Here is a 12,179-nt window from a genome sequence, read left to right on the forward strand (position 1 = left end):
CCATCAACATGATAGGATGAACTTGATCAGCAATGATACTTAGGTATGTTGTGCTATTCAGACGTTGTTCCACACGAATTAAAGGACCTAAATCATGCCAGGAAAACATGCCCCAAACCATAACACTGCCCCCACCAGCTTGAAGGGTTGTACTCATGCATGTGGGGTGCATGCTTTCATGCTGTTTCCGCCAAATTCTCACTCTGCCATCTGCATGATGCAACTGGAAACGTGATTCATCGGACCACATGACTTTTTTCCAATGCTCGACTGTCCAATCCTTGTGTTCCTGTGCGAATTGGAGACGTTTTATCTTGGTAACTGCAGACAGCAAAGGTGTTCGAACAGGCCTTCGGCTTCCATATCCCATATGATGCAGTGTATGGCTAATTTGCCTACAAACGTCAGGTGGTCATAATAATCTGGCCACTCAGTGTATACATTACAGTATTGGCCAGAATCTGAAAAGCAACCAAGTTTGTTGCTCTGTTTAAAAGAAAGAAAAAGGTTTTTAAAAGAAACTCCCTAAATGTGGCCTAGAAATTACTCTGGGAATAAAAACAGAAGGAGATTCCCTTCAAATATCTAGAAAACTGTAATTAAAAATCAATGTATTAGGCCTCAAAAAGAAAAGTAAGTAATTTGCATTTTGCCTCCCTAACAAAGCTTATGTCAATATACTCAAAGACTGGTAGCAGAAATCTAATTAGTGTCATTTACTGTCTACACCCAAGGACAAATGAAGTTAGAATATAAGCCTTATTTCAGACTGATCTAAATTGGCAAATTGGACTAAGTGGATATTCAGGGGAACTTAGTTGTAGTAGGCAGGAACCTATTCCTGGAGCATTAACTATTTTTTACTAATGGATCATCTAATGGTAAAGCTACTTATCATGCAATGAATTCAGACCAAGTCATACAGACCAATCATACTTCTATGCTAAGAATTGAATTAAAAGCTATCAAGGCTGCATTACAGGATTGATACTGCTGGCCTGGTAAATAGAATTGCTTTATTAAAACAAGCTACAGAATCTCATCAGCATGTTAAAACAAAAAAAGGGGGAATAGTGGAGAAATATCCTGTAAGTAAACTACATCAAGCCTTAATTACTTTATATTTTTTCACTTTAAATTTTTTCACTTGTAATGCTGATGGCAAAACACCGATGGAGTTACACTGGTGTCAGAATAAGCCAAAGGAAAATGGTCTGGTTAAATAGAAAAATCCTGAGTCTGGTTTATAGAAGGGTCCCTTTATTAACCTTTGGTCGAGGATATGCTTGTGTATTTCCAGAAAACTCCTCCAAGCTCGTGTGGATTTCTGCAACAATGGATCTGAGAGAGGAACTGACCAGACTACTCCAACCACAGATAGCAGTAGCCCCAAGCAACTCGCTGATGAGACAGAGGAGATGGGGGATGGTAAAGACAGTCCAGAGATGGGGGATGGTAAAGACGCCTTGCCATGCTAGCAGTCATCAACTGTGCGTCAGTGCAGTTTGCCCTGGACAAAGGCAAAGAAGGTCAGACCTGCATTGCCATTGCCCACCGTTTGTCCACCATCAAGAACCCAAATATTATTGCTGTCATGTCACAGGGGACAGTGATTGAGAAGGGAACCTATAAAGAACTGATGGCCCAGAAAGGAGCTTACTGCAAACTAGTTCCTTTGATGCCTGACAACAATTTTTAAAAGGACATGAAAAAACTCAATCCTTTTCATTGAATCTAGAAGTCTTAAAAGGACTCAAGCCCTGCCAATGGCATACACCTTTCTAAATTTATTAAGAAAACAAAAAAAGGGGAAATGCTGGAGAATAAGACCAACAAGTAGTTAGCATAATTATGGGAGAAGTTCGTTAGAAGGCTGATGGACTTTGATATTCAGCAGGGCTGAAAATCAGCATAATATTGCCTGCTGCTGGCAGAATGGCTGAAGGCAATCCTCTAATGGTTAGGGCCTAACCTGATAATCCTTTTATTGTTTACCAAACCTTACCATTGAAACGCCTGTTTGCTTTGCTAAAGGGCAAATGTGTATTCTAGTAAATAAAAGCAAAGGGAACCGAAGATTCAGGGAGATTCTCCACTAGAGTGAAGTCTCCGCCTGGCTCCCCATTACTCCTAAATTTATATTTCTTGTCTAGTGTATCCGTTTGTGCGCAGCCCCTTCTCCAGATCTTGAACCCTAGCCACAAATGGATGCAGCCTTCACAAATAAACACTAACTTTACAATTACTCAACATATGTGTATACATTTTTTGGGACACCCTATATATCAACTACAAATGCTAGAAGTCCTATAAGTAAATCCCAAATATGATAAATAAAATGAAAGTCACACGTTTTCACATCATAATAAAATTACTAAATCAAAGGACATAATACTGAAAATGCAAGAGGAAAAAAAAGCCAAATTGACTCCAGAGAAGTACAATTAGACCAGATATTTTCAACCCTTTTCATCTCATGGCACATATAAACGAATTACTATAATTCGGTGGTACACCAAAAATATATTACAATATGTTTGCCAATCTGACAAAAGTAGGTATAATTTAGATTAATTCACACTGGCTGGCTATTGTCATTTTCTTATCCTATCTAATAAAAGACAAAAAGGGTAATTGACCGTACCTTCGCTACGCTTCCCATTGGCTAATCAGGGCGATATGCAAATTAACCACCAACAAAGATGGCAGTTAATTTGCATACGTAGGCTCCAAGCGGTGGAGTGAAGCCAACGGCCCCGAAGCTGGCTGAGCAGTGAGGCCTCACGGCCTGGGATCAGCAGAGCCCCGGGATGGGCAGAGCAGCAAGGCCTCACGGCCCCAGGATCAGTGGAGCCGCGAGGCCTCACCGCCCTGGCGCCAAGCAGAGCCACGAGGCCTGACGGCTGCGGGGTGGGGCTCTGGCCAGAGCCCAGCCAGAGCGAAGGCCTGGGTCCTGGGTGCCAGAGGAAAACTAGTGCCAGCAGCCTAGGGAAGGGAAGGCCTATTGCACGAATCTCTTCATGCAACAGGCCTCTAGTTTGACAATAAAAGGGAAAAGAGGTCAGTGCCCCTGACCAAATAGTTAGGTATTGCTAGTTTTAAAAATTCTTGTGGCACATCAGTGTGCTGCAGCACACCAGTGGAAAATCACTGAATTAGACTAACAGTTGACTTTAGGAGAGGACAATGAGATATTATCTTAAAAGTACTGAATAAAAAAATAACTCCCCCATTATGATTTTATGTCCAGTAAAACATCCTTTAAGAATGAAGGTGAGATAAATACATCACTAGAAGACTTGCACTAAAAGAAAAGTGAAAAGGAGAAAGAAATGCAAACAGATGGAAGGTCTTACTTTCTTCTGACCTATCCTGATTCGCTAATACTTTTTAACTTTGTCTAATTTGTGTTACACTCATCCATGGAAATCTAGTTTCAGCTATTGCATTTGCAATTGCAGATGTAGAAAAAAATTGAGCAAAAAAAGTCAAATATGTAGGAAAATTTAAATTACTATTGACCTAATAGTGTTTCTATAATAATAATAATTGTTTTTACTATATATAATAATTAAACCCATGACAATACTAACAAAATGATCTAAAGGTAAGCTGTGAGTCACTGAGTTTCAGTGGGAATTCGCACTGGGATCTTCCGGTACTCATTCTTAGCTAATGAGTACGAAGTATGCTTGGGGCTGAGCTTCCCAACAATCAGGACGGACCTAGACATCCCCTGGGCTTTCAGGTCAGACCTTGCCAACCTATTGGCCAACTTAACACACAAGCCTTTCTGAATGGCTACACCTGAGCCTTCTTTGTAGGTGGTGCTTTTAGCAATGTAATAACAGTCACAGAGAGAGATTTGTGAAGAAATGAGAGTGTAATTTTGCTAGAGGAAGTATGAAAGAATTGCTGTACTACTTATTAGGAATTTGAAATTTTCACGTTTTTCTTTCCTTAGTCATTTTATGGAGCATTTAGGGGATAAGAGCAAAAATACTCTCTCAAAGTTTAGAAGAGGTTTCTGAAGTCATTATTTAGAGAGGCTTTTGAGTATTGAGCTTACAGATTCCTATTTATGCACAAAAAGTCTCCCATAGAAAAAGCAATGTCCGTTCACATGATTCAATGTTGTGGAACATTTTCTGTCTTGTGAATTTCTCCTGAGCTCAGAGTCATGCCCACCAACTCAGAACAACAAGATGCACTTAGTGCCAGGAAAAGACAGAAACCAGGTAATGTTTTCTCTGTTCTCTCATGGTTTTCTCTGTGTTCCCTGTAGGACCCCTTTACCCTCATTCCCATCACTTCTTGTTATTCCTCTTCGGGCACTCTGTTCCCCCTCAGTCCTCTCAACTTATCTTTATTCTCCTGCTCTGGAGGTAGGAGAACATTTCTCTCTGACATGGTATTTGTTTCTGTTACCTTAAATGTTTTGGTCTGCTCCTCAAAACCACTTCTCTTTTTCCTTTTGGGAAATTTACACACTTGGATTGGGGGTAAAGAAAAGAGAATCTAATGATTCTTTGGCACCTCAATTGTCTTCAGCACTATACTTAAGTTAGTAAGTTAAAAACTCACAACTTTTCAAAGTAATTGTTTTTAGTCTTCATTTTACATGTGGGACAATTGAGACAAGTCTCTTTGCTATATCCCTTGCTGTATTCCTTGTTTCTGGTGCTGAAAGCCTACATTATACTAGAAGCTTGGAGGTTTGGGGAGGCTGATACCTGAGAGCTGTCTGTTATAGTTGGGAGGAGATCAGAATATCACCTAATGACTAAAAAAATAACCCTCTCTAAGCACTTCAAACATATAGGGTCCAGAAAAAAATCTTTAGTCATAGTTATCCCCCATAATTATGTATTCTGTGGTATGTGGAAGTTCAGAACAGGGCACAAGACACAGCTTTGGTGCAAACCTTTCCAGTGGGTGAAATTTTTATCCAGTATCCTTTCTACATCTGGTTTCATGGGAGTCTAGGATGTCCAAGTCCCTTATTGGTTTCTATCAGATCTGTTCTCTGTGACTCCTCTCCTCCTGAGTCTCATCCATTCACTTGCTCATGCACACACACACTTCTGTTTTTAAATAACACTTTTGAGCAACTCCTTTGAGGCAGTTACAATTCCTAGGTGCTTTTGCATGTCTCATTCTAAGATGAGCTCCTCTCGGGCAGCTTTTCTTTGGAAATGACCGAGTCAGCTACCTCCACCTAATTGTGACAGTAACTGAAAACATAAAGTGGCAGCATTCTCAGAGCTGTTTCCATTCCACATCTGGACTCACTAGCCTGAATAAATGAAGCACCGAGAACAGTAAAACTGTAGCACCAGGTGAACGTGATGATTTTATTTCCTTCTGTGGCCCTCAAATAGCTAATATAGTCCACCTCTACCTGTGAGGGAGTCTGGCCCGGCAGGATACAATTTCCAGGTTTGTCCTCTGCTAGAGTTTTGTGCTTTGGCCTTTATTTCTAAGAGAGGATGTTTCCCCAAAGTTCAAGGAATTTCTAGTGCTAATAGTGGGGCTCCATTTGGAGATGAGTAGAACAGAGGGGAGCTTTCTTTCTGCTGCCCTCCGAAATGATAACGGGCGGTTCTCTGTCTGAATTTCATGATTTGATTCCTTGCTTTTCCAGCATCTTCTGCCACTGATGTTCTGTCCTCCGGATGAATCCAGTCACTATAGCTAGAGCATGAGTGGTGGGTAAAAGAAAAAAAAAATAAAGTAATTACAAGAGCAAATGCAATCCCCTCATGATTGGAAGTATTTAGGTTGTTAAAAATGATATGTACAATTTACCCATGCATTTTCCTCTTTTAGAAATCAAGGAGGAGATCTATATTAACAGGAATTTTTAAACTTCACCTTAATACCAAATTCTCACACTGATATTTAAACTTATTCCTCTTCTGGGCTACTGGATTTTCAAAGGTTTTTCTTTAACTCAGTGTTAGTTATTGCTCAGTGAGGCGAGAAATGCAGGTAATGTGGAATTGATTCCTAAGAGTAGCTTTAGGCCTGTGTGTTGTTTGGATAAACAGTGGGGGAGAAAGCAGGGCTTTTGAGAAATTGAATGTGCTGGTCTTGTAGTATGAACACAAGAGATAGAGCAGGACATGAAGGTCAAGATGGTGTGGTTAATAGTGTTGAAGGGTTATCCTGAGCTGATGGTTGTAATCTGGGTTCTTGGATCACAGTTGGAAAAAAGGGTCAAGCTTTTGAAAGTTAGAGGGTAGTCTATATTTACAAGTGGCATGAAGGCTTGACAAGAGCTGACTCTGAATAGATCACACAAACTGGGCATGGAGATTATGACCAGAGTATGTTTTCATATCAGTCAACAGTTTCTTGTGATAAATTACACAGTATCTGGGATATCTCTGTGCTGCTTTGTCTCTAATTAACTCCCTTTCTCCTCACTGGGCACATGTCCAGCCACTACCCCTCTTCACTTTCCATTAATGATCTCATTTAAATACTTAGTGAATAACAAAAGCCATCAGATGAGAAGTGCTTCCTTCCTAACACCAAATCTACTGACTTCATGGGTGTTTTGTGAATGAAGAAAACCCATTCTCACCTAAGGCCATCCATGCTCTGCTTCTGCTGTGAAACTCACCTGTTCCAGAGACACCATTTCTGCAATTGTATCTCATTCCTCTTGGAATTTCTTTCTACTGGATTATTATCAACCGTTTACAAACATCCTTCTGTAGATTGAATAATAAAACAACAACAAATTAACTCTAAGACATTACAGAAAGAATAATAAGTGTGGGCAGGGAGTTGATCTAGTGTTGGGATTCTGTAGAAAAGGTTATTACACGTTTTAGGAAATCTAGAGACCATTTCAGAAATACATTTTTGAATGGGCATGAAACTTTGTGAATGGAGAATAGGGTGAAAACACTGAGATATCAGACATTAGAAGAGGCTTCACCCAGTTTATTTCTGACATTCCCAAGAACATACTGAAGGCAATGAGGAACCACAGTGTTATCTCTGAGTTCATCCTCCTTGGGCTGTCTGTGGATCCCCAGATCCAGCCTCTGCTCTTTGTGCTGTTCCTCGTTATTTACCTCCTGACCCTGATGGGGAATCTGATGCTGCTGCTGGTGATCGGGTTTGATTCCCGTCTTCACATCCCCATGTACTTTTTCCTGAGGCAGTTGTCCTTCCTCGATCTCTGCCACTCCTCTGTCACTGTGCCCAAGCTGCTGGAGAATCTGCTGTCTGAGAAGAAAACTGTCTCAGTAGAGGGCTGCCTGGCTCAGGTCTTCTTTCTGTTTGCCTCCGGGGGCACTGAATCCTGCCTCCTCGCTGTGATGGCATATGACCGCTATGTTGCCATCAGTTCTCCTCTGCTCTATGCCCAGGTGATGAACAGACAGCTGTGTATGGGGTTGGTGTGGGCCTCATGGAGTTTTGCTTTTCTGGATGCTCTTATCAATATCCTTGTAGCTCTCAATTTAGACTTCTGTGAGGCTCAAGATATCCACCACTTCTGCTGTGAGCTGTCCTCTCTTTACCCCTTGTCCTGCTCTGATGCGACTGCAAGTTTTATTGCCCTGCTCTGCTCTAGCCTCCTGCATTTCTTTGGAAATTTTCTCCTGATATTTTTCTCCTATGTTCGCATTTTGTCCACCATCCTGCGCATCAGCTCCTCCACAGGCAGAAGCAAGGCCTTCTCTACCTGCTCCTCCCACCTCACTGCAGTGATCTTCTTTTATGGTTCGGGACTTCTCCGTTATCTCATGCCAAATTCTGGATCCATTCGAGAGTTAATCTTCTCCTTGCAGTACAGTGTGATCACCCCTATGCTGAATCCCCTCATCTACAGCCTGAAGAACAAGGAGATGAAGGCTGCTGTGAAAAGGATGTTGAGAAAATATTTCTGGTGCTTCAAATAATAACATCAGAATGATGAGGATTCTGGGTAGAACTCCAGTAAGTAGTGCCTGGATATTCAGGAGAATTCTCTGATATCAGGATCTGTAAGGTGCCCTACAGCTTTTCTTAAAAATACTTAAGCAGAAGTAGAGTTAATTTTCTTGGAATGATACCAGTTCAGTCCTAGTCAGAGCAAGGGGGAGGAAGGTATAGCAATTATTCCTACGAAAATATTCAATTTATTACACACAGTATGGTAGACAATGCAATTATACTCTGTCTACCTTGCCACTCTTCAAACTAAATTCCATTTGCTCAATATGGTTCCATAGAGACTATTAATCATAGATTCTGTTAATCATGGTGACCCCAAATTTTCCCCGTCCCTGCTTAATATTCATTCATTCTTCCTGGCACAGTGGCTGGTACAGGAATGAGTACATGGTCAATGTCAGACCATTCACTCTGTAGGAATTTTAATGAGAGATTCAGAGAGGCAGAGGTCAGCCATTCTGTTTGCAGTACTCTGACAGCCAATCCCAGTGGCCCACTGATAAGATCACTAGTGTTATCCAAGATTCTGCCTTTTCAAGGCAGATTTATAAACATGAATTATAATAAGAACACATGATCAGACTGTGCTGAGCATTTTACATACATGATCCATTTAAATACCACAAATGGTTTAGGGAAATGCTTTAGTTATCGTTATTTTAAGAAGAGGGAGGAAATTGCTTCAGAGAGGTAAGAGGTGGGGATGGAATTTGGAACCAAATGGACTTACCCCAAGTCTGTTTTTTTTACCACCTTGCCACACTGACTCTCTCTTTGATGATGTGAGCTTCCCCAGACCCAGTTCATGAATTCCCTTGTTAATGCTTTATTGTTGTTGTCTTAATTTACTTTGCTTAGATTCTGTCTTTTGCAAGGAAAAGACCTAAAAGACATATATTGGTGCCACCATGGAATTGCAGGTATAGACATCTGAGGACAGTGGAGAAATTTGAGATTTTTTGTTGGATGTATGTGTGTCCAATAGAGACCACAAATAGCACATTTGTTTATCCTCTTCAAACCATTTACCTAATAGCCAAAATTCCTGTGAAGGGGCCCCATGACAAGAGAAGATTCCCCAGCTCATGCGCACTGCTAGACAAGTAGGTCTGCCATCAGCCCAGTGATGCTGTAGAAATGGCAGAACAGGAGAGCATCAATAACAGAGCAAATGCTGGACAAGGCCAGTGGCAATTCCAAAAAGAAACCAATAGAATTTCAGCAGAGATCCCTTAGGTCATGAAACACAGTTGGAGAATTAGTGAGAAGGAGATTTGGGAGAGATGTGTGGGTGAAAATTATGCAAACAATTAATTATTGTCATTTCCAATCTGCCATCCGCAATGGAGTCACCACCAAGATGCAGATTTTCATGAAAACTCTTAAGGGGAAGACCGTCACTCTGGAGGTTGAACCCTCGGATACAATAGAAAATGTAAAGGCCAAGATCCAGAATAAGAAAGGAATTCCCTCTGATGAGCAAAGACTGATCTTACTTAGCTGGCAAGCAACTGGAAGACGAATGTACTTTGTCTGATTACAACATTCAAAAGGAGTCCACTCTTCATCTTGTGTGGAGACTTCTTGGTGGTGCTAAGAAAAGGAAGAAGTCTTACTCCCAAGAAGAATAAGCATAAGAGAAAGGAGGTGAAGCTGGCTGTCCTGAAATACTACAAAGTAGATGAGAATGGCAAAATCAGTTGCTTTTGTTGGAAGTGCCCTTCCGATGAATGTGGTGATGGAGTTTTTATGGCCAGGCACTTTGACATACATTATTGTGGCACATGTTGTCTGACCTATTGCTTCAACAAACCAGAAGACAAGTAATTGTATATGGTTAATAAAAGACATGAACTAAAAAATAAAAAATTAAAACAAATTATTATTTCTTTTTGAAATTACCTTTTGGTTTTTGCTTATTTACAACCTGTCAACTGTCATTGTCCCCGTCACTTTGCACTCTCCAGCCACAGAGAACAAAAACTCAAAGAGGTCAAGGACATTTTTTGACATTTTCACTACATTTTTAAGAATATTTTAATTTTTAAAATATGCTTGTTGCACAATAAGTAAATTTTGAATGTGTCAATTATGGGTAAAGAAATGAGAATATATCTAGGATGGAGTCTCACCAGAGGGACCTTACTACCAAAGCAGTTGGAAATAATTATATGAGTAGAATAGTCTACTATGTGAGTCAAATCTCTTTCTTCCATGTTCGTCTAGTTCTGGGCCATGGACTCACAGTTTGGCCAAGCCTGGGCAAGGTGATAGTTATGCAAAGGTTCAACAAGATTTTCATGCATGAATGCTGTTCTGCTGTTGCCACTGGTGAAGTTTATTTAGATAAAGGTCATATGCAACTTTTGCTAGCTATATTACCAAATACATTCTATTTTTTGTTTCTATTATGAATTAAAAATTCAACTGCATTTATCACTTGTACACAGACCTTGTATCTGTCAAGTTTGTTGAACTATTTTCCTAGTTCTAATGGCTTGTTTATAAATACTATTGGATTTCTAATTATTTTGTCTTAAATAAAAGGAAATTAGATATTCATGTTTTATCTTAAATTACATTTCACATTTTAATGATTTCCTCTTAAATAAAGGGAAATAATTTATTTTTCTATGTAATTTGCATATATTTCATATTTTAAAGTTAATTCACTTTTTAATGATTTCATCTTAAATAAAGGGAAATAATTTGTTTTCCTGTGCAATTTTTATATGTTTCATATCTTAAAGTTAATTCACTGGCCTGGACCTCTAGTACAGACATCTTTTTTATTGGGATCAGTGAGAAAGTTTCTCATGTTTCAGCATTAAGGATAATGTTTGTTCTGTTTCTTATCAGTTTTGACTTAGTACACGAGCTCTCTTCTAACCATATTTTGCTGAGAATTGATGTAAAATTTTATCAAATGTGTTTTTTATTTCTATTGAGTACCAGTACTTTTTCCCTTTTGTTTACTAATGTATAGTGTCTGTCACATAATAAGCATGCGATAAATAACTGTTTACTAAAAAATAAATTTATCAAAATAGTCATGGTTTTTATTATTTGACTTTTTAAATATTTTTTTATTGATTTCAGAGAGGAAGGGAAAGGGAGAGAGAGTTAGAAAAATCAGTGATGAGAAAGAATCATTGATTGGCTGCTTCCTGCACACCCCTATTGGGGATTGAGCGTGCAACCTGGGCATGTGCCCTTGACTGGAATGGAACCTGGAGTGACCCGGCACTCTATCCACTCAGCAAAACCAGCTAGGAAATTATTTGGCTTTTAATAATAAATTGTATCAGTAGGTGTTCTGGTGTTGAAGAATTTTTGCATTCCTGAAATCACCCTACTTAGATAGACTAGTAAAAACAGAATTAACTTTCATCAGTATTTAACTTAAGAATTTCCTATTTATGTCCATAAGTGAGATAGTATATATTTTTTTCTTGCATTCATCTGGTCTTTTCTTTTTAACAGCCTTAATGACATGTTTCACACATCACAATGTTCACCTATTCAATACAATGTCACGGTCTCTAGCACATTCACAGAGTTGTGCAACCGTCACCACAACCCAATCCCAAAACATTTTCATCACCCCCATTCGTATGGGCAGTAACAATCCAAACCCTCCCCCTAGGCAATCACTAATCTATTTTTTGCCCATATAGATTTTCGCATTTCAGACATTTGATCTTGGCATTAATAGTATGCTTTCTTTCACCTTGTATTTCCTTAAAATATTTTCATTAAAAAGGGGTTTTCTTGAAGGCTTTGTAAAACTCATCTATAAAGTTTTGAGGACTTCTTGTCTTTTGTTGTTGTAGAGGGAAAATTTTGATCGCCAACTTAATTCCTTTAATGATTAGTGGTATATTTGGGTTTGATATTTGTTCATGAATCAACTTTAGTAATTTGTAATTTTTGCCCATTATTCATATAATGTATTAAACTTCATTGATTTTTCTTTCTATGTCTATTTCTTTCACCAGGTGAGGGAAGTTTTCTGTTATTATTTTTTCAAATAGATTTTCAATTTCTTGCTCCATCTTTTATCCACCTGGCACCCCCATTATGCGAATGTTGGTATGCTTGAAGTTGCCCCAGAGACTCCTTATACTATCTTCATATTTTTACATTCTTTTTTCCTTTTTGCTGTTCTGATTGGGTGTTTTTTGCTTCTTTATATTCCAAATTCTTGATTTGATTCTCAGCATCCT

General features: G+C 39.2%; 1 protein-coding gene and 1 pseudogene across 1 annotated transcript; both read left to right on the forward strand.

Annotated features, from left to right (window-relative positions):
* The first annotated feature begins 6,989 nt into the window (after nucleotides 1-6,989).
* LOC102241484 (olfactory receptor 8S1) lies at nucleotides 6,990-8,447 on the forward strand. The gene has a single exon (XM_005877416.2). The coding sequence runs from the start codon at nucleotides 6,990-6,992 to the stop codon at nucleotides 7,917-7,919; it is 930 nt and encodes a 309-aa protein (XP_005877478.1). The 3' UTR covers nucleotides 7,920-8,447.
* A 763-nt stretch (nucleotides 8,448-9,210) lies between these two features.
* On the forward strand, nucleotides 9,211-9,832 carry LOC102251747 (annotated as a pseudogene).
* Nucleotides 9,833-12,179: the final 2,347 nt, after the last annotated feature.

This window comes from Myotis brandtii, unplaced genomic scaffold (assembly GCF_000412655.1).
Source record: "Myotis brandtii unplaced genomic scaffold, ASM41265v1 scaffold517, whole genome shotgun sequence".
Classification (NCBI taxonomy): Eukaryota; Metazoa; Chordata; class Mammalia; order Chiroptera; family Vespertilionidae; genus Myotis; species Myotis brandtii.

What these genes read in the sequence shown, in the direction of transcription:
- LOC102241484 (XM_005877416.2), top strand. Translation starts at nt 6,990, where the DNA reads ATGAGGAACCACAGTGTTATCTCTGAGTTCATCCTCCTTGGGCTGTCT.